General features: G+C 36.5%; 2 protein-coding genes across 5 annotated transcripts; one reads left to right on the top strand and one right to left on the bottom strand.

Annotated features, from left to right (window-relative positions):
* Nucleotides 1–1,652: 1,652 nt before the first annotated feature.
* Nucleotides 1,653–12,000, top strand: LOC135694615 (uroporphyrinogen decarboxylase). The gene is made up of 10 exons (XM_065213434.2): nt 1,653–1,844; nt 3,503–3,582; nt 4,403–4,465; nt 4,781–4,816; nt 5,201–5,245; nt 5,880–5,996; nt 6,610–6,771; nt 8,994–9,122; nt 9,715–9,879; nt 10,670–12,000. Exons 1-10 carry the CDS (start codon nt 1,691–1,693, stop codon nt 10,844–10,846), a joined length of 1,128 nt encoding a protein of 375 aa, XP_065069506.1. The 5' UTR covers nt 1,653–1,690; the 3' UTR covers nt 10,847–12,000.
* On the bottom strand, nt 11,949–23,627 carry LOC135694616 (neuropilin-2). Of its 4 annotated transcripts, none has more exons than XM_089109609.1 (6): nt 23,471–23,627; nt 20,296–21,527; nt 18,230–18,406; nt 14,905–15,095; nt 14,058–14,192; nt 11,949–13,474 (listed from the first exon to the last, which is right to left on the bottom strand). In XM_089109609.1, the coding sequence occupies exons 2-6, from the start codon at nt 20,586–20,588 to the stop codon at nt 13,320–13,322; spliced, it is 951 nt and encodes a 316-aa protein (XP_088965735.1). In that variant the 5' UTR covers nt 20,589–21,527; nt 23,471–23,627; the 3' UTR covers nt 11,949–13,319. The 4 variants fall into 4 exon arrangements, with proteins under 4 accessions (XP_088965735.1, XP_088965733.1, XP_088965734.1 ...); XM_089109607.1 differs by having other exon boundaries at nt 14,013–14,192; nt 23,471–23,626; XM_089109608.1 differs by having other exon boundaries at nt 14,013–14,192; nt 23,457–23,561.
* Between the last annotated feature and the right edge of the window lie 1,945 nt (nt 23,628–25,572).

Here is a 25,572-nt window from a genome sequence, read left to right as displayed (position 1 = left end):
AGTTCCGTGAAGAGTTCAGATCCGTCGTTCTTCCGAGCAGTGGCGGGGTGGCTATGTTTTCCCTGGGGTGGCCAAGATGATTTTTGCGCCCTATCTATAAGTTGTAGTTATATAAAAGCATTTGTTTCTAGAAGAGAAATCAATTTTTGCAACTTGAATTCAAAATTTCATGAATAGGTTTTGAATGGAAAACATTATGTAATCAGTTCAAAAGTTAAGATGACCTTCTCGATCGTGGTTTGCTAAAATATCTAGCCAAACTGGTCTATTTTCGTGGAAAAATGATAGGCAAACATAAAATCCTAATCAAAAGACATTATATTCATTTACATTGATGTTTCATACAGGCTGGCGGCCTCTTGAACTTGTTTACTATATCCAGAATACCAGCTTCAGAATAAATAACATTTCTCTTTTGGGGCTCCCTAGTTTTTCTAACCAAAGATAACCTTAGTCCATTTAGGGCACTGTTTCTGGGCGATTAGATCGAAATTGAATCTGGGGGGCTAAGAATCAAATTTAGGACATAGGAGGACATGGTTGGGTCCGACGCGCAAATTTTTTTTTGATATCAAGCCTTCTAGAATGGCTAAAAATGTATCTACCAGACTAAAATTTAACAAAATTCTGTACCGCTCAGAATAGACAAATCGACGGTTCAATTCAAGAAGAGGTTTAGAAATTCTGATCAACTTAGGGTTGAAAATCGAGGCGTTGAAATTGAAACTGCTAGAACGTTAGAAAGAAATAATTAAGAGAAATTATGAAAAGAGCAAAGAAGCACCAGCTCAGCCCATAGAGAACTCAAATTTCTTGAATGTAGAGGGCGAAAGAGAAGATAGTTAAGATGAGCTGGATATCTTATTTGTGGATGACGAAGGAGAACCAAAAACTGAAAAAAGATATGTATTGGATTCATAAAAATATTAAGTTTGTTAGTTTGCAAGTCAATCGGTGCAAAACGAGTTTTTTTAGCGTTGTCAGCAAGTCTAATTTCGATAACAAAAAATTTCGGTTTCCAAAAATTCGGTGGGATTAATTTTCGGTACCTCCAACTTAATGTACTTTTTCTTCACTTCATTCAAAACCAACAACTTAACAACCTACTTCCGCTTTCTTGTTTCCTTCGCCTCCTCGATGTTCAGAGCAGGCTTCGAAGCTGCAGCTAGGAAATCTACAACAGGAAGCAATATATGTCACAAATGTTGATTGGGTCATGGCAACGCAACAACGTGCTTCGATTGTAGAATCGCACTTGTTATTAGATTGTTCACAGCAAGTTACTGCGAAGTGTTGTACCCGAGTACGATCAATTTTGTTGTTCCTAGCCAGATTTTACAAGCAAACCATTTTGGCGCCCCTTTATCTCCAATTGCGCCCATATTCAGGGGTGGCCATGGTCCCCTGGCCCCCCTGCCACCACGCCACTGCTTCCGAGGGTTGTCAATTCTTTTCTGAACGTTCGTTCGCGAACAATTAATCATTAATCAGAAAAAATGCAAATTTGAGACCGTGGCTCTTTCAAAACAGTTTTCTCACTTTATGAAGTCAACTTGAACTTGAATGAATTATCACATGGCCAATCACGTGACTTAGAACCACAACATGTGGTCGTCGTGAGTCAAGTGCTGCGCAGCCTTCACTAAAGTAGAAAGTCCCTGTAAAGATTCTTTCACAGCTGACTTCAATAATGGCGCCAGTCATAGATGCTTCTGTCGAGGGAAATTCCACTGGAAAACTTTTTCCTGATCTCAAAAATGACTTATTGATAAAAGCCGCTAAAGGGGAGACCGTAGAGCGGGTTCCTGTATGGATAATGAGACAGGCAGGGCGATATTTACCTGGTATGTTTTCTTGATTTTTTGCTGCAAAGTTAGGCCACCAAGTTTCTTGCTATGGAAAATATTAAAAAATCTGTTTGATATTTTCCGAAAAGATATTCGTTTTTAGATTTTGTGAAGCCGTGTCGAAGACAGCTATGAACTTGTTTTTCTGGATTTAAAAAATACACAGGCATCGCTAATATGCATCTAAAAGTGGAAGATTATTGTCGTGACGAAAAATTTATGTGAAGAATTTCAAATTGTTTAACAAAGGTGCCAAATCAGTATGGAAAATTGAAGTGAAATATTAAGTTCTTTAATCACACTCATTTGGTATGTGGTTTTGAGTTTATTGTTTAAAATCAAGACACCGTTGCACTTTAATCGTTTTTAAAAAGTTTTTCAAATGTGGCTTTTTTAAAATTTGAATAAGATTACTAGATCTTATAGATGATATTGCATGAATGCTAACTTAGGTTTCAATTAAGTAGATTTTCCCCAGCAAATCACAATGTGATGCTTAGAGTTCATGCCACCTTACCATAATATTGGCAGTGTAAAATGCTTCTAGCTTGTTTAACATTAAACTCTTACTGTTTGAAGGGATATGTGACTTTAAATTAAAAAATTTCAATCAGCAAAAAAGCCCAAATTGATAAAACATTTATTCTTTACCTAACAAAGTTCTTAACTTCAGCAACAATTTTATTTTCAGTTAACCGGCCATAAGAACTTAAAATATGACATTGAAATGAATTAAGAATATATATATCTTAGTTTCCCTTGTTTGCTGGGACACAATGAGTTTCAGTTGAATATGTCATTAATTGCTGGGTAATATAATTGCAGAATCAATATATGTATGTGCTTAAAGTAGAAAGAGCCTTGATAATTCCTTTAATAGAGTATGAAATTGAAAGTTGTTTTTCTTGATGGTGGAACTGGAAGTAGTTGCTCAAAATATTATTAATGTACTTTGGTTGGCCTATATTTTCATGACTGAGATAGCAATTAGATAAAGCTTTACTTCTGTTACTTTAAGATCAGATTTCCCCATTCTGTTTTACTTAGTTTTTGTTGTGGTATGCTATTGCTTGATATTTATTCAAAAGTAGAGTATCTAAATTACAAACTTTGACATCAGCTGTTGACTTTCAGCCATACTCTGAACAAATTAGGAACAAAGTATTGGTTAGCCTGCCAAAGCCACAATGTAAACAGGCTTTTAGATAAACTTTATAAACATACACCTAATTCAAGTGAATTCATGGAGAGGTGTGGTTAATCCAAGTCACTGTTCCTTTCACAAAGTCATTACCTTACCACCCATCCCTCCTGTAATCAAAAAGGTTTTCTACAACCCCTGTCACTTTCATAGGCAAGATAAGGGCTGGTGCCCTAAAGGCCCAAATTGTTTTTCCTGAGATAAGGTTTATATGGAAACACACTGATATGTAAGTTACATAACATAACAGGGCAAATACATGATGCACACAAACTTTAGAGCTATGAGAATTATTATGAATAAGACAATAAATTCCCTTCTCTGCTTATCACTGGGTTGTTACTAGCTTAGGTTGACTTCAACCGCTGTTATGTTTTTCATATATTTAGTTAATATATATAATGTTGATTGATATTCCAGCTTGTTGATTGAAACCCTTTATTATCCTTTGCAGAGTTTCGAGCTATGAAAGAAAAACATGACTTCTTCACAATTTGTCAAACACCCGAACTTGCCTGTGAAGTCACATTGCAGGTAATTTTAATAAAGATATAACCTAGATATATTGTACAAAAATCTAGAATTAAGCATTCTTACTTATGAGCAATGTTTCCCTGAATCTTGTCCAGCATCTTGTCTATAAATCTTCAATGTTTTTAATGCTCTTACTTCCTCCTGAAAATTTTTCACTTTAATAGAAAAATGAGAGGAAATGCAAAAATAATATGCCCATTAACTACATGATAGTAATACATATCCTGCTCTTTTGTGATTATGGCAAGTTACTTTTTATAAAATAAGTGTTAATCGTGTTAGTGAATTTGATCAATTCTATGACCTATAATTATGGAATCTATTTTTGTTGCAAAACCAGGGGCCTACATGAATTGTGTATCCTGGGACTGGTTCTTGCTCTTGGCAGCCCTGAATTTGATCATATTTTGTTTTATCACAGAGGTCAATCAAAATGTACCAATTATCACAGTAGATCCCAGTAGTCTGCAGGAGTATTTTGGTAATCAGAGAGGAAGTCCTTAAGTTGAATCAAATCATTTGCACCAAGGTTTAGCCCCAAAAGAACATATCTGCACACTCCAAGTTTGGTATATTGCAGAATAATGAAAGTTTGTTTAATGGATGTTAATGCATAGTTATTAAAAAAAGCTCTTGCTCCCCTCCAGACTTTCCTCAAATGCTGGAGGGGAGCTACAGATTGCTCTCCTAAATTGCTTTAAAAAGGGAATTGCTTGCTTGGAACAAAATCAATTTCTCCTTTATTTCTATTCTTATTTACAAGTAGCTCACCTTGAAATTACTAAAGCCTGGTTAACCCTGTATTCTTACCCTCTTTCAGCCTATCAATAGGTTTGACCTAGATGCTGCAATTATATTCTCAGACATACTGGTCATTCCACAGGTATGTTGAATGATTTTATTTTTGATTTGAACTGTAGTTGCATATTTATTTTTTATTCAAAACTTTTATGTTTTGTCAGAAGTCAAACAAAAGTGAATAAACCTGCTAGACTTAATTAGTTTTACCACATCATAGGATAGAAGACCAGGGTTGAAAGTAAGGGCAAATTTATTTACAACTCTGTGCTTTTGTTCAACCTGCAATGAGATACGGTGCTTTTTGAACAAATCATCAAAGATTAATCTAAATTTAAGTTCTCTCAACATGTTTTTTCAAAAATGCAAGTTTTTGGTTTAATGGTCATCATCTTTTTAGGCCTTAGGTATGAAAGTCCAAATGGTCCCTGGAAAGGTTAGTACCAGATATTTTGCAGAATGAAGCTCCGCAATACAACTTTTGTGATTGACTTATATTGTCAACTTCTGTGATTCCTTGGGCCATTTCTTTGATTCCCTTGATCCACTTCTATGATTCCTTTTATCTAGTTCTATGATTCTCTTAATCCTCTTTTATGATTTCCTTGGTCCACTTCTATGATTCCCTTGATCCACTTCTATGATTCTCTTAATCCTCTTTTATGATTCCCTCAATCCATTGCTATGATTTCCTTGATCCACCTGTGATTCCTTGATCCTTTTTTATGATTCCATTGATTCACTTTTGTGTTTTCCTTGGTTCATGCTACTTCATTGATCTGATCTTTAATGGTTTAAAGAATATTTTTCTAACTTTCAGGGACCTGTTTTTGATCAACCACTGAAAAGTACAGATGATTTAAAGGTATCCAGTGATTTTTATGTCATCTATGTTATCATATCAATGTTTTGAAATACCTTAGAATCACAAAGACTTCTTCTAGCAGAAAGTGATGGCTTTGCATTTCCCATGTGTAACTTTTGTAGAATCTTTGATGTCACTCTTGGTTTTCATCAGACAAAGATAACTAAAATCAACATTGTCAACTTTTATTTCCATTATCTAACTATACCCTTATTCACTTTTGAAGTGAGCTAAACTTCAGATTCTTCTGGACTCACAACCATGGGTCATTCTCTAGAATTTCGTCTTCTTAAAGCATGCTACTTTAAAATGTTGTTGTTGTTCAATGTTTCTTTATAATTGTTCTTTACAAAATATTTATTGATATTTTGATATCTAATTTATTACTATGAATATATATTTGTATATATAGATATGTACCTATGTCTATTAAAAACACAATAAATATAGTAAAGCCTAAAGAAGTGGGAGATCATTTGTCCCTATAAGATTTGAAGTCATATAGCTGGTTCAAAGTTATTTGACCTTTCAGAAAATCTCTGTATGATCAATATTATAGTTCATATTTGTACCACGATTCTTTGTATTTAGATTATATTAAATAATTTTAAATCATGTGTTGTCATCATTTCAGAATCTGGATTTCAAAGTTGATGTGAAGCAAGAGTTAAAGTATGTTTATGATGCCATCAGCTTGACAAGAATAAAACTGGCAGGAAAAGTGCCGCTCATAGGTTTCGCTGGTGCTCCAGTAAGTCATGCAATACTATTATCATAGTAATTTTGATTCTGCTTGTTCAGGCAGAAGCACATCCCTGTTTGAATATATGGTGCTTTATACCCCCCCCCCTCCTAAGAGCTACAAATCGCTGAATGGTGGCTTCCCAACGAAAATATTAGTATAGTATTTTATATTGCTTTTTGGTCACCTCTGCTCCTGGTATTTTAGTTACATTAATGCTTTTTAGTTTCTCATTTCACTGGGATAGTTGTAGGCACAAAACTCTTCATAAAGAAGCCAGAATGTTCATCTTTTCTCCACATTGTCTAAGCATTGAAAACATTCCACCGATTTTAGATTTTTAATAATGAAGTTGAAGAGAGAGTTTCATTCGAGTCCTTCATTCGAAATCTCTAGGGCAAATATAATTATTGGAAGGACACCATTTTTGTGAAAAATAGAAAAAGAAGGGATTGAAGGAAGCAATGGGTGTACAACTCCCTCTATAAACATGCCTACATGCAAATATCTTCAATTTTTCCCTTATCCAAACATTAAAGGGATTTTAGTTGCTTGTGTAGCACTTACTACTTAACCTAAATACTTACCCTTAATACTTACGGCAAATAATTTTTTATCTAAGTGGACGCTGATGGCCTATATGATCGAGGGGTCTGGCAGCAAAACGTGGTCTGCTGCTAAGAAATGGCTGTATCAAAGCGAGACAGAAAGTTCCCGACTTTTGCAGAAACTAACTGATGTTGTTGTCGACCATTTAGTCGAACAAGTACGAGCTGGTGCTCAGGTAAAGGAACCGTTTTTGTTTTTTATGTATACAATTGGCTGCAAAAGGTGTTAGTAGACCAATGTCAATTTCCAATGACGTAATCAGCTATTCATTCCCTTATATTTTTTCCCCAGGTGAAATGTCTCTTGCATGGTATTTGTGGCTTGTATAAATTTTGCCTAAGCTATCAATGTTGTTTTTATGGGGAATAGGCAGTTGTGAAATGATAGTAATCGGGGATAAGGACGAAACAACGAGACAGGATTTTTCCGTGCTCGAAGGATTTCTGGGAGGCATCGTAGTTTTAATCTGTTTAAGATCTTGTTCTTGCAATGTTTTTGATAAAAAAAGCTTGATTTTAGTTGAAACGCTTTGGGGTGCCTTCAGTTTAGTGATTTTGCTAAATCAGCCGCAGTTCAATCGAAAAGAAACAATCCGTTAACAACTGCCCTAGTTTCCTCGCGATTCTTAATTTACTTATCTATAAAAGGTATGGAGCTTGCAGCAAAATTATATCCGTGAAGCTAGAATTCCCTGCATAGTGGCAGTGCCAGTCACTCCCTATTTTACTGTCAGGAAACACCCGTTATCAACTGGGAACGCTGGGTTGCCAATTGTGAATGCCTGTTACTAACGTTTGATTGCGTTTAGAAAATTCAAAATCATAAAACCACCTCACAAAAAATACTTTCCCAAAGTATAATCCCCCCGGGACATTTTCACATCGAACTTAGAGGAAATACAAAATCGTTCCTGCTGAATAGATTTGGAGGGGGGGGGGGGGGTGTCGCAACCTGTCCCCCATGACCCGCCAGAGCCGCCAAAGTGTGTTACCTACAACTGATTCAATTGCTTTGGAAAGCACCAGAGCCTGTCTCCTGTAATTCTAGCTAAATCTTCTGCAAATTGTTTTTTGTATCCTACGGCTTTGGTCTTTGGAATTACAGAAATACGTGTTGTGCATATATTGTGTGAGGAATTTTGCTGTAATGCTGTAATGAATGCCACATTTTCCCTCATACTGTGTTCAGATATGTCTGATTTATTTGTTTTTCGAGTGACTGTTCTGCAGCTTTTCTAGTTCTTTCGATAGCTTGTATTTAACTTAACCAAACAACCCGAGCTCGATGCACATGCAACGGGAAACCAATGCTTTGCAATGCAAGCATGCAATTAAGCATATCCTGTCTTCCCTGCTCAAAATCCCGTCTGATTAATCAGGTAACAAACGATGACCAAAGAGTCAAAAAACATCTGTCGGCCCTCGAAAGATTATGTTTAGTGTCAAATGCTCATTACTGATTGGTCAAATTAAAACTGTCAATCACAAGTGACTAAGGTTAAACAATTGCCTTTGATCCCATTTGACCAAGCGTAATTTTTATTCAGAACTAAACACCATTTGTAATTTTCACCCTCAAACAAATAACTTTTAAAAAACCTGCGAGCTTTCTAGAAATAGGACATTTTTATCTTCATTTATATTTTGTATTTTATTTTTTGAATCATCCACTACTTTTTGTCATGTGCGAGGATAGTTCAGTGGCTAGTGATGCTGACTACAGATCTAAGGGTCTAACATACTTTAAAATGAGTAAAGACGCCAGCTCTCTGGTATTTCAGGCGTATGTATCATAGTCACATCGAGTGGAAGGACCAGGGCACTGCTCGATAAGAACATCCTCTCAGTGTCCCAAAACTACCTTCGGGTGCTACAATGCTTGCCAAAAGTCTTGGAACACTGACGTCAATTTCCAAGGTCAACATCAATCATCCCCCTCTCCCCTACAGAACAATGTTGGTTTACTATCAAACGGGTTAGGAATTTAGGAAGCACTTTCTTTTGCGCTTCTTTTATGATATTTCTCTAAATCATCAACATTGTTTTAGGGGGAAGGGGGCGAAAGTCGTAATTTTTTCTTCATGAAAGGAATTAAATATTTTTCCAAAGCAGTGTAAATTGCTGGGTGTTCCAAGTACTTTTGGCAAGCATTGTAGACAGCAAATACAAATATTTACAAGTACAAATGGTTGTCATGTGCTGTGCGATATTTAATATCGTTTTAGTATTGCCCTATTCCCGTTGCTTTTCACATTTCACTAATTTTTGCAATTGTATAATACATCACAATAGGATTAACGATTGTCTACATGGATATACTGCATTGCATTTTTTGTACGTTAACGCATCTCCGGCTGATGTATGACATTTTGTATTTCTATTACTCTTCTTTCCATAGGCTCTGCAGGTGTTTGAATCGCTAGCTGATATCCTTCCTCCAAAGCTATTTTCACTGTATTCACTTCCATACTTGAACCAAATTGCCACAAGAGTCAAGCAGATCCTCGGAGATGACGCTGTCCCCATGGTATGATCATAAACATTTTCCCCTCAATCCTTCATACTATGCTAAAGCAAAACGTAGCTACTTTGTCGTATGAAAAATTTCCCCCCAAGAAAAGAAAACTTTCACAAACCAGAAAGTCTTGATTATCAACCACGCAAATGTGCCAAAAATTCAACAGCATCTTCAAAATTTTGAAGCAAAGCATTAACTTGAGGTGGTGATCGACAACGTTTCAATAACTTTCTTCGCGGTTTTCAACCTATGCAATTCTACATTGTACCAATGCAATTTTCCTCTTTTTGTGGACTCTGCCTAATTTTATGCACGCGCTTAATTTTATTTTTAATGATAGATCTGTTTTTCTACATCCATTAGTGTAGAGCTGTTAGTTTGCAAAGAAACTTACATTTGATGATAATTTTTGACGATTTGGTGACTTTGACAAAGCTCTAATAATCGTACTTTGGCTCTTAGAAAATATTTGTTTCGGCTAGCATTGAGAGCAAAACTATTTTCCAAACTTTTCAAGCTGTCTTCAACTCTTTTGAATGCTTCCCCGAGTTTTGAGCAGGATTCAAATGTCAAAATGCTAATATGAATATATTTATCATAGATTATATTTGCTAAAGGGGCTTATTTCGCGATGTCCGACTTGACACATAGCCAGTATGACATCATCGGCCTCGATTGGACGATGAACATACACGATGCTCGAATTACAGCCCCTGGTCAGACACTTATGGGTAACTTGGATCCTTGTGCTCTTTATGCAGACGAGGTTTGTTTCCATCTATTCCGCTTGTTTGCGGCCATATTTAGCTTCTTTTGCTAGAGTCTAAGTGCCTATATCAAGGTGCTTTTTCAGGCTTAGTCTTCATAACTGTCACAACTCAAGCGGACATTTTGTTTACGCCCGCGATAGAGGATTCAAGACTGTTCTATACTTCAATTATTCGTTTTTAGAAAATTCGCAGCATTATCAGATTTACTGTTATGCAATGCTAATCAGCGTGACTTAGGTGCAAATCAATGTATGCACCTCACTAGAGTTCTCTTCACAGCAGTTTTTCCAACAATCTGTCTGTGACATCTTTCACTATCTCATAGATTAGGGGTTTGACAGTAGAAAGTGGTTTAAGGCCCCTGCAAGCGATCTTAAATTTGGCCTTACATCGTGTCGGGTACAATATCAGGTTGTTTGCACACGATGTCAGTTTCTTCGCTTTCACAACAGCCTGACATTGTTGGATGATCAATTCTTTGTTTACTTTGAGTAACTTTGGGCCGACAATTAAAACATGTGCAAAATGAATTGATACCTGCCTAGGCACAAATGTCAGGTGCAAAGGTAATGTGCAATGCCAGGTCGTTTGCACAACTGGCACAAGTCATGAGTTGTCGCACCAAAAGTCGGGTCAGGTGGTAGACCAATTGTTAGATCGTTTGCATTGGCCTTTAATTGCCACTAGATACCACTAGGTAATATTAAACGCTTTATAAACAACTCACCGTGTGGACTGCGAGGTTATCTATCGCGTCATAACCAATCTCCCTTTTGTCCGTTTTAGAAAGAAATAAAGAGTCTGGTGAAGCAAATGCTACGTCAATTTGGCACTAGTCGCTACATTGCCAACTTGGGACACGGAATTTACCCCGATGTGGACCCAGCCAATGTTGAGGTTTTCGTCAATGCTGTGCACGATTACTCAAAGAAGATGCTTCAGAACGATCTTTCACCCGTTTAGATTTATATGCAGTTTAGTTTATTTCATTTTTTAAAGTCATTCTGAAACCACATCGTCCACGATGACGTCATGTATATATATATCGTCAGATATATAGAAGGCCGTTTTCCGTGGTTGGATTTGATTCACAGGCCTAGGCATTGGCAACAGTGGATCGTTTCTGATGGAGAAAGGCGTTGTTGGTGATCGGGAAGGGGATTGTTGTTTGGTGGCAAGAAAAAACAAGAGTCTTTTATCAAGGGAGCCACTCCCATTAAAAGATTTTTCGACCAAACAGGCATAAAGTCTACATAACCACCTCCGTGTTCCTTTTAGTTTGTGATGGTTGTTGCCCAAAACTCCCAATTCAGTTTTATACTTTCATGCATATATTTGCCCACGTTTTCCAATCTAGCCACCATGCAATTAGGAACCACGGTGTCCAATTTACCCCTGTTACACGCCATATCCCCCGGCAGTAGAATGTTGCAAGTCGTTTTCTTCACCAACCTGTACATCCCAGGCTCTTCGCAACCAGGGGGTGCACCACCACATTTTGATTGATATTTGATTTCGTCAGAGTTTATTTGGTTTACTATGTACTTTCATATTCCACTTTGCTACTGTCACGAACGTTTTCTCTCTGTTGCCAATGCCCTTATTTTGTCGAGCATTCGTTGCCACCTTAAAAACCGAGTCAAAATGCAGTCATGTTTGGATTGCAGGGTGATTTGAGTCCTGTATTGCCATTATTTTTGATACCGCATTGTTGTGAAATGCTTTGTTATTTGACCTTAAAAGATGATATCAAGCTCCGTTCAGGTAAACAGATTTCGTGACAACCGTGAATAGACCGCATTAAAATCGACCCAATAGCTCGGTAAGGAAACTACCGGAAAAATTGAATATATCTGTCACGTGATTGTTTAGATCACGTGCATTTTGCTTCGTCATAACTTTTTTGTATACTCTAGCATTTGTTCTTAGACGTACAACTATAAACACTTAGGTTTTATTATTAAGGAGAGTAGTGCTGATTTTACTTTTAAAGACGCTTCATTAGAAAAGGAAGCCTTGTATTGGCGCTTAAAGTAGCGCAAGCGTTGATAAGACGTTTTATTAAATGCAAAAACCCTTTGAGAAATTTACTTATAAACAACATAGCTACTTACAAATTTCTTTTTGCCATTTTGTTAGTCTCCCATTGAAGTTCTTTAACAATTGCTGTTTGAAACATGACACTTTACTTCAAGATATTCCTCGCCAATTGAAGCAATTGCGGAGTATTTATTAAGAATTTTTTTTAATTTTTTGTAATCTATAAGGCAATTATTTATTATCTATGTTTGATCATCTTTATAAGATAATAATTCGTGATTTGAGCATAAAATGAGCTTATGATTTCGATTTTTTATTATGTTTAAGTTCACACAAAATGTTGGTTTTTATTTTAGTCATACTGAAACAGCAATAATGAAGTTCCTAAGTGTGACATCATGAATAGCCATTTCATGATACTTTACTACTGGTCACAAAACCTGAAGGGCCACAGTGAAATACTGCTAAATATGCGAAATTATTTCAATCTGTAACAAATTGAGTGAGGAAAGTTTGACAACGGGCTGCTGTTGTTCTGGCTTGGCTTAAAAAGTTATGAACGCATAGCAAATCACTGCGTTTTGATGGGGATGACAAATATAAGAGAACGGTAGATTTACTGGCAAAAGTTACCCGCTTACCAACATGGAAAGCCAAATTTACCAACAGGGAACACATCTAATTAACTTTTAGTTATTTGAAGCTAGTTATAGAATCATATAACAAATAATACTTTGTCTCTCCTACATTTCTCGAGGAATTTAGACAAAATATAAAATCGATGCTGTCTAGAACTGTAGGGACGTGCCTTTCCGTGGCGACGCCATCATGTATCATGGAAATGTCAGCGAGGAAAAACAGGCGGCCATCGAGTCCTTATTGCATTATTATTATACTATTAAATACTATTTGGAAATTTCTAGGAAATAACAACGATGTATTCCGGGAAAATGGAGGGACGGATGGGTACTGTGTTCTAGATATCTAATTTCAACGTCAAAATGCTTCTACACTGACTCTGTCATTTGGGTTTTCCGGATAATAGCAGGAGTTTGGTGTGACGTCTAGCTTCTCGAATCTGATGATGTAGTGGATCAAATTATGCTAAATCACTATTTATTTGGCCTTCTCTTGCTACTTTTGACTATGACAGACACAAAACGCATGTCGTCACTGGATCAATTCTTGTGATTTATCTATCATAGAACAGAATCAGTTCATCATTTTGCATTGATCAAATGATCATCCTGATCGGTAAATTATTTTATATTGATTGAGCGATCCATCTCTTTTAACAAACGCTAACACAGTTTGCATTTTAATCAGTGAATCGGTTGATCAAGCCAACGATCACTGTCTTGGGTAATCATTGAATTGATTGATCACGTTGCCTTGATTAAATAACACCTCTCTTCAAGCATATACTGACACTTGCAACAGTCAAAAGCACTATAAGAATGCCTATAAAAACACCAGTAATAACTCCAATTGTCACAGCGTTGAAAACCCACTTTGTCTCTTTTTGTTTTATCGTATTTCTTTGTTTCTTTGCTGCAAGAAAAAGACGGCATCAATCGATCAAATCCTACGATGGCGTAAACAAGTCACACTTTAATTTGCAAAGCAATGTATCTACGTGTCTAAGTGTTCGAACCCGAGCGTATCTGTCTGCATATCAAACTCATAGCTTCCCTTGAAATAATTCAGACAGTTTAAGCTGACTACAAAACGATTTATCATGAAAGATCTGGAAAGAGGAAAGCATGTTTTCTTGTAACTTGTATGATATCCTTAATTACCAACACACCAATATTGTTTACCGAGGGGAAGACAGACGCGACAGCCCTATGTCTGCTAAGCCAAATAGAAATGAAGTTTGGCTGACACTATAGCTTTGTTTTGTTGTCAACCTAGAGGTACATATTCAGATAGGTAGCAGGCAAGAAGTTCATGGCATGGTTCTCAAATCTTCTTCGTTGAAAAAGTGAAATATTTGGTCGTGTCTAATGATGAACTCTATGTTTCGAGTAGATCTGTGAGCACTTCTAAATGGCAATACCAAGAGAGGTTTTCCTGCAAGTTGTCCTACCTTTCTTGTAGACCGTATAGCCTGCTAGAAACCCTCGGTAATCACCTTTAATCTCTACTGTGTTCACGTAAATATACAATCGCCTCTTTTGAAAAGACAGTTTCCATCTTCTTATGTTTTCACAACTTGATAATGATGTTAATGGGCAACTTTCCTGGAAAGACTTGTTCGACATGTTACCTAGAAAGTTCAAGCAAAGTCACAGTTCATTTGATATTAAGGGGTCCTCGCCAATAACTTCTATCAAAAAACCTAAAATCTTAAATCTTATTGAAAATTTTTCTGTTAATTATTACTAAACCATGTCAATTTTAATTCAAAATAAATTAGTTTACAAAAGAAAAGATAAAACTGAAAACAGTTTCTTAAATGTCCAAACTGATCGACTGATAACAATCTCAAAAAGAAAAGATTTTTGCCCATTCACCAAATTTTTCTTCAAACATCGTTATTTCTATTCACAAATGATTAATTCTTAAAAAGTCTTCCACTCCAGTCACTACATCAAATGTCATTTTCACGCATAGTCACATCCTTGCAAGATTGTATATTCTATGAATCTTTGAACATTGTTTCATACTTAGAAATAGAGGCGCCTTTTCATGTTATATCATGGCCTATATAATATTCAGATTTTTGCGTTAAATTGGCCAAATAGGAATCAATTGTTATCAATCTAGAAGAGAGATCTAAAGAATCCCACAAGGCTCGTGGTTTGAGCCGTTACTTATTTTCTTTGAAACCGTAACGTTCCTCTATTTCTTGAAAGTAAACAAAAATACAAAAAACTGCTTTTTACATTAAATAATTTTTTGATTGCTTCACTTTATGAATCCGTTGCATATTGGCTTTTTTATTTATTTCTGTGAGCGACTATGTTATTCCATCTTACCTCGAATCTCTATGTAATTATTGTATCTACTGCAATCTGCATTCGACTTCGGCACATAAAAATCCATGATGTTCAGCAGGAGAACTTCGTCTGCCTCCATTGTGATTTCAAAAACACACGAACCAGAAACTGGCCTAGGCCAGCCAATGGAACTTAAAACACCATTATGTGAAGTCAGTTGGATGTTGCGCCTGAAAATGAAGTGAAAGTCGTAAAATTTAAACGTCAAAATTTAAATAGGGGCAAACCGTAAAAGGAGATTAAGAGCAACAGAACGACCGAGCAACTCTTCAGAACCTAACCTCTCCATTCACAAACACAAGAAGAAGCTATTATTCTATGGACGTTTAGGCAGTAAATGTCCAGGTCACTGAATATTCAACGACACTATTTCTAAACTAATTTGCAAAAATCCAGCATATGGCATAGATTATCTTCTTTTCATGATTATGAGACACAAATTATGATAGAACAGTGCAATTACTCAAAATACAGCATTTTTGTGAACTTCCCCGAATGCACTATTCCAGGCTTCAGGACAATGCCAAATGGCATTCGAAGGACTTTATAACAGAAATTCTCTATTCTGTGATTTTATCAATAGGCAACCAATTGAAAAGTTTTACAATATATGTGGCTTGCACTGCTTTTTGATAAATCAAGGCATTCTTGTTAATGCTTTCGATCAGTTTGAATATGAACAATGAAAGAGAGGGTTGTATATCATACTCTAAGCTCCTCTCATCAAATAATTTAAGGAATACATATTTTTGGAGGGAGGACATCTACATCCACCCTCCCCAAACGTATTACGCTACTGCTGCTTTCAGAAATGATTTTCTTTCATAAGGACTGTTTAGTTTTTAAATAATTCTACAATTCATCTATGAGTGTTTTTACATTGAGTTATTATATCGCTTTTCATATATAATATAAATTTTGGTGGAGGACAGGCATTTTCCTAATCTATTTTTCACTTTTTTTAATTTTTTAGTTTCATTAACGTTTGCCTGTGTTTTTTGAGTAGAGAAGAACGATTTTTCACTTTTCGAAAGTTGCCTACGTTGATGATTGGATCCTGGTGCAGCGAAACAAAAGATGGCGGAAAAATCTCATTTGAGCAATGAACTTCTTGAATTTCTTCCTCATGAAATTAATTAAATCGGTTTTGCAAAGCTACACGCGTCACTGATATTAGTACCCAGAGCCTCAAGAAACCGGGGGTAAAGTCTTATAGACTGATGTGGTCGCTCGAATAAATATTTCTGTGACATAGTTTTGAAATAATTTCTGTGACTAAATGATGGAGACTTTGGCACCCTGAAGAAATTCGTTGACACCTAGATTGAATTAAGCAAGGCTGTAGCTACTATTGTTCCTGGTCTCTTCTGACTTTTTAGTTTTTAATAAATCCCCCCCCCCCCTCCTCAATAATTTTATTCTGTCTATGTTTTAAACCCGAACGGTTAACCAAAGGCCCTTCAAAAGAAGCGTGGGCTGCTTCAAGACATAGGTATAGCATGTGATAATAGCCCAGGACCTTTTCAAATACAGGCTAAGATGAGCATAGACGAAGCCTAAATCATAAAACCAAGTCTGATATCCACATTATAGGACTGTATAGCAGATTTTATGAGAACAAACTGTACTGCAATCTTTTTCGTCCAGACGGGTTTAATGCCAGATAAGCAATAAAAGTAGGATTTCTTAGTTTAAAGGCTGGAATTTAAATATGTTTTTCACCAACTGTGAATAAATGAGAGCTTGAAATAACGGACGACTAATGAAACTGTTACTTATCATGTGTCATTTCAAAAAGCAAATCTACAATTACACTTTTCCTTTATAAAATTTTACACTGACAGAAGGCAGTAAGTTTCACATAAAGGGTCTCACGACAGCAATGGAAAGAGACTCTCGGATGATTGAAGATAGTGAAATTTGCCATGTAGTTTTATGCTTCACCGTTAGCCAAATGCTCTATTGTGTATCCTACACCTTCCTATTATCTTTCTGTCAAGATAAAACAGAGTCAAAGGTTTTAGTTTAATTCAATGAAACAAGCAAGGGTTTGGGGCATTGAGCGATCTTGCTGGTATCTTTCAATCCCTCCCTCATTTCTTAGATATACCCAAGGATGCAGTTAAGCAACTGCTTACTTTTTTTGCAAAAATTAAAGACGTTTAGTATTTGAACCTAGCCTCATTCTTCTCTTTTTCAGGTATTGGAAAATTTTGTCGAAATCTTTTAATATTTATCTATTATCCTAAGATATCAAGCAAACTGCACCCTGAGTATACTTTCAGTGATTATGACAATTCTTGCTTGCCACTTTAACGAGATTTTTTTGAAAGGAATTGCATTGACAGGAAAGAAACAGATAGAGTGTGTTTTCTGATGGAAAACTGGGGTCGGATAACAGGATAGAAGCCAGGTTCTTGTGAATAAAAAACGGCTGTGTTGAGTTTCACAGACATCTTCACAGAAAGTGGATGTCGATGCTATTTTATCTTTGTATATAGTTCTGGTTGCTTGTGTCACATAATCAAGCTTAGAATAATCAGTAACCGCTGAACAAGCGCTTTTAAGAAGATTTCGTTTTAAGGTTATTTTCTATGTTTATTACAAAATGAAATGAATAAGGCGATTAATTCATTTACGCGCTTCTTATATTTGTCAACAGTGGGTTAATCAATACTGGATTGCAGTGATGGCCTACCTCTGGCACTAAGACTATCATAATAGTTTGTTTATAAATAATAAAGACTTTTTAGTCTTTGAATTTTCAAAGATCTGCTATGGTTTTTAAATTTGTAAACATGTTATATATCTAACAGCTGCTAATAAAGAATAGCTCCCATGCAGACACAGTTCAGCCGTTTTTAAATCCACAGTTTTTAAATATTACCAAAAGCTAATTCCATTAGAACGCTTTTTTGAAAACTTAAGATGCTGATATAGAATTAGCCATATTGATTTAGCCTCTTTTAAAATAATTTCTCTTTAAGTGTAGATTTTCAAGAAACAGGTCAAGATGATTATTGCATAGCTGATTTCTTGTTGTCTTTTGCAAAACAGTGGTATAGTTTTTGACCGATTCCCGTGAAAACTTTCCTATCTGTGCCAATTCTTTGCTTTCATCATTTTTAAAACCTTCCCTAAAACCGATATTAACACAATATGACAGTGAAGTTATATTCACAGCAGTGAAAGACTACGTATCAGAGTTCACATGTAAAACGGCACGAAAATATAAATGACACCTGTCAATAGAGCAACTTGTACAAAACAAAATTCCGCAATGTATGAAAGGAGAATTGCTCACCGACAATGCTTTGGGCCAATTGTCTCTTTGAACGATGTTAAATGGTAAGCGAGTCTAAAACCATATCCCACATCTTCCTTGTCAGAGTGAAAATGGAGATAAATATCATGATCTACTGCATAGATCGTATGAGGAGACTGCGTTGAGCAAAACGTAAATTTCTGATGTTCGTTCTTTCTATAAAAAAAAGAGGCACATTGTCAGTGAAAAAATCTACACTTTTTGGGTTCTTATAACCCATGGTGACTATAATTTCATTGGATGTGTCCATCATGACGTACTTAATCGAAACTTCAAGTTTGAAATCAACTGTAACACAAAATTCCAGAGTCCTTTGGCTCTAGTAAGCGTCAATTGCAGCTAGTGACGATGGATCCAAAATGGGCAAAAAGGGTGGTTGGAAGAAGTTTGTGTTAGATTGCATAACAACAGATTTTGTGCCTAATTCCTGTTGCTAATATATTTGGGAACTTGGCCCCCGGAACAAGCAATGTCGTCAGAGACCGTATTTGAAACACTTGCTCTATAATGTACTTTTGATAGCGTTTTCTACGACCTTACCGCGATGCTTGCAAGCTGCCCTAAGTTTTGCTTATTTCTCGTCAGTCGGATGATTTAGTTCTTATAAATTCGTCGCCTCTTTCCTTATTTGCCGATGCTTTATCTACAGGTCAGAGAGGCCTTCGGAAATTCTTTTTGGACTGCGTTAGTAAGTTTCTGTTAAATATTTAATATTGCCGGGAAATATACTAGCTTTTACGTTGATCATATTAAATGCCATTTGAATCTCATGATGTTGGTATTAAAAATTAAAGATAATTTATGGAAGGGTTGGTGATAACTGCTTGAAAGTCACAAAACCGCTAAGATATCAAATCAATTTGGACTTTAAATTGCTTGAATGTTTTCACGGGAAAAAATTCACTTTGCATCATATGAATAATTAAAACCACAGGAAAATGATTAGCAAACAAGGGAATGAGAAGAAAACAAACAATATTTAGTGGAATTGACTGATGGTTTTAGGATACAGGTTATGAAACAGAAGGGGACTGCATCACGTTTCTGCCAGATATATCCCAACCTTTGTAGCTGCAAATTTTGTGCGCATTTTTCAATAAATTTAGCCTCTAGAAATTCTTTATTTGTTCACTAGGTTTCAAGCCACATTAATGACGTAAATGGTTCTTTGCACGTAGAACTATCGCTAGCTATTGTGTTTGGGAGGAAAGGGTGGGAGGGGAAGTGACCAGCTTTCATTTGCCGAAAAAGTGGGCGAGCCAGTCTGGAATTTTGCCGGCAAAACACCATCTTGTGGTAAAATTCCGTGGTTTTGAAATACAATTTTTTCCAAGGGGGTGTCAAATCCCCCATTCCCACACCCCACCGCAGCGACAGGTCTGTTTGCACGTTTCAGGAGGTGCTAGAATATAAGATGCGTTTCAGAAGTTTGTTTTGCAGCTCTGCAAGACTAAATTATATCCATATTGCAGTTTTTATCCGATATAATATGAGTATAAACAAACAAACAGCCAAAGACAAACAAATGATCGAACAAGAAGCAAACAAATATTGTGGGTTATTTCTTCTAGAAAACTGTTAGTAAAAAGCTGCCGAATGATTTATTTAGGAAAGACTGAGCTGTTAGAAGACTGAGCTGTTAAAATTCATTGCTTTCAAAACAAAAAAATTTCACTGGTACTAATATATTTTAGAAGTGCTTCATTTTCCAAAAAGACTTTAAGCGGAAAGGCAAAGGTTAGCAACATAATTTGCTATTAAGTGTCAAATACTTTATCCGAAACCTTTTGTAGTTTTAAATCTTTTTTATCATCTAAAAATCAAGCTACAATTTTGATTTAAAGTGTATTTTCAAAAGACTGTTTGCTTGTCGGCTTACATCGACTTATTCATTCAATCGTTTCTTTTGTTTTGGTATGCAACTGTTTGGCCATCACAGCTCACACACCGTTTGTACACAGAAGAGTGTGAAATGTTCTACTCCAGGTACACAGGATTTCAAAAATTGCACATAAAAAGGCACTAGAAATGTTTTCAAGACTTACCCATAGCGAATTTGCGCAAAGTCGCTGCAGTTCTGCATATCACCTTTCACATCGAATTCAAGCCATTTTATTTGTAAGTAAAATCCATTCTGAAACTCTCTATTGGGATTTTGGACAATTTTGTAACGAACATCGCAGTTTGTAGGATACTCCAAAGGCCATCTCGGTGATGTTATGTATTGTGTTTCTAATTGAGCAAGCTTCGATATAAAGACAATACTCTTGTTCGTCTTGTCCGCATTTGCAGTGTTCATGATCATAAGAGTTGAGATAAATAGCAATTGCAATGGCATATTGTTCAAGAGGATGGTTTCCAGTTCTCAAAACAGTACACGTTCTTTGGTCTTCACTTCAAGATGGATCACACTTCATCTCCCGCATTAAAAACAATCCTTCACAATAATCTCCAAAAGAGATTTTATATTGATGAGCTCATAAGAGAATTATCAACTGAAATCGATTTCGCTAGGCCGACAATCTTTTTACCAATACCTTTTATGATGATAACTCTCTAGATTACAATTAAGTCAGCATTTTCCTCGCAAGAATCATAATTTTTCTATGCAGTAATACCCGGTACGGTGCTCGACATATCCGTACGTTTCTGCAGCTCTGTTACGCTATCAGATTCCAGTTGTAGACAGCAACATAGCATAAAACGAAGACCTTTATTGACATTGCTCGTGGTTTGTCTCTTATGCCATCTCACTTAAAATACACTGTATTTTAATCCACCGTCTTGTTTCTAACAGTAAACCAACAAGCCACCTTGGACGATTCCAATGTATTCCGCTTCCTACGTCTCTATAGGAACACTGCAGGTAATTATTGGCACAAAACGCCCGGAAATTTAATAATTCCTTAAAGCATCTTTTTATTAGACTTCCAGATCATAACATCAATGTTTGCAAACCACAGAAAATATCTAATCATTACACGATTATCTGCGGAAAACAACCCAAAACGCCGGCCACAACAGCTCCTAGGGCTTTTACCTGATTCTTCTCAACTGTAATTCAATTTTCAACGTTTGTGATTCCAGCAAACGTTTATCAGCAAACCTTGAGATAAATTTAATTTTTTTTGCGATTTATTACTGCTAATTTGCTTGGTCGAGCTCAATCTTCGCATTTGCGCTGTCGCAAAGATGTTTCTTCAAACCGCACTGTCTTAATCAACTTAGAACAGAATGGTCGTAGAGAGGAACTTGATGAGCTGCTTGTCTACGCACACTGCAAAACAATTTCGTGTACATTATGAGCAGCAAGGCAGACGTATACCAAAGTTACTGTAATTCATATGGAATGTTTAAGACTATTTGCTCAGACAAGCCAAAAGGCATAAAACCAATGATTTAATGAAATTAAACCGGGAATCCGTTATCTGAATTCAAACTTCAGCAAACATTTCATTAAATTTCGAATTTAGATTTACAATAGAATATAAAGGAAATTGAGAATTATAACTCGACTGGCAGCATGATCTTTGGATTTGACGTCATGAACGATAGAGAGGCCTTAAAGTGAAAGTTACCCCGTTTCCGATTGTTGCTGGTACACACGATTCGGCCGAACGAACAAAACACCGGCAAAAAATATCAACCAACATTTTGGATAAAACATACTTCATTCATTTGGCCACAATGTTTTACGATGTTTCAACATATTTGATAATAATTTACGAACTTTGATTTTTGTTAAACATTTCGTCAAACGCATCTATTGTTATATTCCCCCTAAGAAAATAAAATTATATGCTTCCTCCTTTTACAGCTGCTAGAAAGGCGGGGGAAGGGGGATTAGGGCTCAAATTTTTTTTCTTTTTAGGTGACTCCAGAAGTGCGAGAAATTATTTGCATAGCATTTTATACCTCACATGACTCCTGCGGAGGCGCAACTGGTTTATGAGGTCGAGGCTAAGCGAGTTTTTCTCTTTCCACGGCTAGGGCTATAAGAATCAAAGAAGCAAGTAACTTAAAAGTAGAATAGCAGCAAGGATAAACGGCAACCAACAAGGAAGCGAGAAAGCAGAGAAACAGTTTTTTTTATTGCGATTAGGAGAGGAAAAGTATGGGTAATGCCAAAGAAAAGCAATATCTTTCTGCCTCAAGTAAAGTTTCATTGTATCCAAAAGAGAAGTACTAAATAGGTGGCATTTTCCTGACTCGCAGTATCCAATTTCTTGGGTAATGGCGCTGGCATTGTCGAAAAGAGGGGGTTATAATTATTGCGGATTAAGCTTTTGGTGTTATTTTGCAAACGTATTAAGCGTTCTGGCTAAACTTGCAGTGGCTAGATGACCGATTTGCTTCAAAAAAGGCCGTCGCTAGTATTGTTCACAGGGGGGAAGAGGGGCTTTGGCAACAAGCCATTTCTAGATTAAAGACTCACTCTAACAATGAGCCGTTGCACGCATGCATCCCATAACGTTCGCAAAGACTCATTTGCCACCTCTAGATTAAGCACACTTTCCCCCTACCTCTATGCCCCAATTAGCGACGGTCTGGATTTATTCTAAATTCCTTGGAAACAGATACCGCTCTGCAGTCGGTACGAGCTACGAAATGTTTGCGGTACTCGGGTGCTTGCACGTGTACGTACGTTGATTACCATATGAAATTCCTTAACATCTCTAAAACCCTATGTAAAAAGGAGTTTTTTAATTTCATCTTTGGCTGAGGTTTGCAAGCTTGAGCACAAAATACTGATACCTATCAGGGTCAATGCTATGGAGTGTTCTGGGGGCAGATGCCACTCCAAGAATTTCAGATGACACCCTGTCGGTAGCCTGAATCTTAACACTAGAATAAAAATATTGGGATTCAAAACATCTGCATATACTTGATGCATATACTTCTTAAGAACCTGCAAAGCTCAACCAGGCATAGCTCAACATGCCTTAAAACTGGAATCATTTGTTGACAATATTCTTTAAATTTTCGGTACTAGCATTTCTAAACGATTGTTGCCACGTTAGGCTCTGAATTCTAGCACCACTTTTAGTGCTTCCCTTTCCCGATACTCTGAACAAAAATATGTTATTTTGAGGTGTTACTGTACGCAATACCAGCTTATCAAGTTAAGTAAAAACCGGCCAGTTTATCATCCAATTTCTTGTCTAGCAATTTCTGGAGACACCAATTAGTGCAATGTTATAAATACCTTAAAAAGAATACCTTTACACTTCTTGCTAGCATCAAAACATTTGGTTTGCTAATGTTATGCTGCGTCGATCATTTCGCTGCAACATTTTCATACATAGCTACTTTTAAACTTCACAGATATAAATTGGCTAATCTTCTTAACTCCAGTGAAGAATTTCTGGCCGCAAGAAAGGCCCGCTTGTTTTTGGCGGACATTGTAATACTGATGAATTTGTGTAAGCGCCCGTCTAAGACTTAAGATCAATGAATTGCTTGTTTTGAAAAATACAGTGCATTCGTTTTTCTAGAGGCACCAGGATTAAACCAATCGATTAAATTTTTTAGTTTTCGACGATTTTTTCTTTCAAGGAGCAAGATTGTAAGAAAACAAACTTTGTAGATGCCTTGGCTGGAAACAGGCAAGGTAATCAAAGTCTTTAAAATTAAAAAAATGTTGGGACCAGTTCTGGTACCAGAGCCACATAAAATCGAGCGTGCTTTGGTATAACGCGCTAAGTTATCGTTTATTTGTATTTTTCGAAGCATTTTTAATTATATATCTACCATGGAAAGGAAGATACCTTGTTTTTTAATTGAATTCCAGGGTGCAATGGGTCAACTTCTAGATTATCCAAAAGTTTCTTTTACGTTTAATCAATTTTATGAGAAAATGCATGTTTATGGAAGGGAGCAACCGAGCTGCGAAGGGGCAATGTGATTGCAGAGGAGAAAGAATAGAATAAATATTTGTCTCTATCCTTTCTTGCGATGCCATGTTTTGGATATTTCTTTCGTGTCCCATTGGTTTTGAAAACGGACAACAACCAGACAACGATTATCTTCGAATAGATTGTTTCCTGGTAATTACACTATTTAACCCGCAGTTTCTGTAAATATTCGTTAATTAATGAGATTTTATATAAGCCACAAGCAAATATAATATGTGTTACAGCAATTCATACCGTTTCCTGTTTACGTTTAATTGAGACTTCAGTCCTGCCCAGGGTATACCTGTGAGTCTAGTACCCAGGGTATCGCTTTTAGCACATAATGGTGCAAGTGACTGGTAACCAATGACGTAGTTTGACCTTCCAGACTACGGTCATCATTAGTAAAATCAACCGACGGAAACATAGTTGAAGAATAATGGTGGTGCTATTCCACCTAACGACCGACGATTATCAACAAAATTAGACCTTTTGTTGACTAAAATGGGGGCTGTCACACCCCTACACCCTCGCTGGCTACTTGCCCGCTGGTAGCTAAGGTGATCTCCTATTTATTTCAAACTTCAATTTTAAACTTTTAAACATTCAAACCTCTCGACACCATTGTGCATCGGTGCCTCCTCGGATCCTCTGTGACTTGCTGCCAATTAGGGCCTCGTCTTACGCTCTATGTTGTCAGTGACAACATCTACCCCGTCCCTTATGAAAATCAGGAAGATATTTTGTTTCGACAGAAGATTTGAGCCATACCTCAGAATTTTCCCATTTTTGGCTCGAAAATTATGGATAATAATGTGCCTTTGGCAATTTTCGGCAGATTTGCACTCGGTGAGTCACCGAAAAATTGGGAAAGATATGCGGCAACTTTGGACAAACTCAGGGATGTTGGATTGACCATGGGGCTTGAACAAATAGGCACTTCAAAAATAATTCCCAGCTACCAACAATTTTTTCTATCAATTGTAACTGTAATTTTGTTTCGATTGAATATCGGCTTACTTTGGCATAGGAATTTTCTTTGCACGTTTTGAGAAACGTCGTCATGAACAAGGCAGTACAGTCAGAATTCATACGAATCTTTTGATACTCACAAACGTCCGATTTCAGAGGCAGTTCTAGGTAAATGGCACTTTGGGCTCCTGCCCTTCCTATTAAAAGGGCTCCTATTTATTTGCCTTGAATTTATCTATGACCATGACAACAAATTAAAACTCAGATTTTGGGATAGTTGGAAGGTCATTGTAGCCAACCTACTGATAGAAGATGGTACCTGATGATTATTTATTTGCCACATTTATTTGAAAATTGTCGCATGTGGTTTACAGAACACGATTAACGAAGAAACGAAATTCAAGCTCTTAAAGTTTATAAATCCCTAATGACTTCTTGTTTTAACAACCAAATCGA

Source organism: Rhopilema esculentum, chromosome 8 (genome assembly GCF_057945365.1).
Source record: "Rhopilema esculentum isolate cy_ngs chromosome 8, ASM5794536v1, whole genome shotgun sequence".
Classification (NCBI taxonomy): Eukaryota; Metazoa; Cnidaria; class Scyphozoa; order Rhizostomeae; family Rhizostomatidae; genus Rhopilema; species Rhopilema esculentum.
The sequence above is the reverse complement of the archived record's forward strand: the minus strand, read 5'-3'. Positions and strand labels throughout refer to the sequence as shown.

Bases quoted from the DNA above. Each gene is read 5' to 3' on its own strand.
- LOC135694616 (XM_089109607.1), bottom strand. From the start codon at position 20,588: ATGCCATTGCAATTGCTATTTATCTCAACTCTTATGATCATGAACACT. The intron at 14,193-14,904 runs GTAAGATGGAAT...TGAACTTTCTAG, and splicing joins TAATTACATAGAGATTCGAG to GTAACATGTCGAACAAGTCT. The intron at 13,475-14,012 runs GTAGGACAACTT...TTTTTCTTGCAG, and splicing joins CTATACGGTCTACAAGAAAG to CAAAGAAACAAAGAAATACG.
- LOC135694615 (XM_065213434.2), top strand. From the start codon at position 1,691: ATGGCGCCAGTCATAGATGCTTCTGTCGAGGGAAATTCCACTGGAAAA. The intron at 3,583-4,402 runs GTAATTTTAATA...ACCCTCTTTCAG, and splicing joins CCTGTGAAGTCACATTGCAG to CCTATCAATAGGTTTGACCT. The intron at 4,817-5,200 runs GTTAGTACCAGA...TCTAACTTTCAG, and splicing joins TCCAAATGGTCCCTGGAAAG to GGACCTGTTTTTGATCAACC.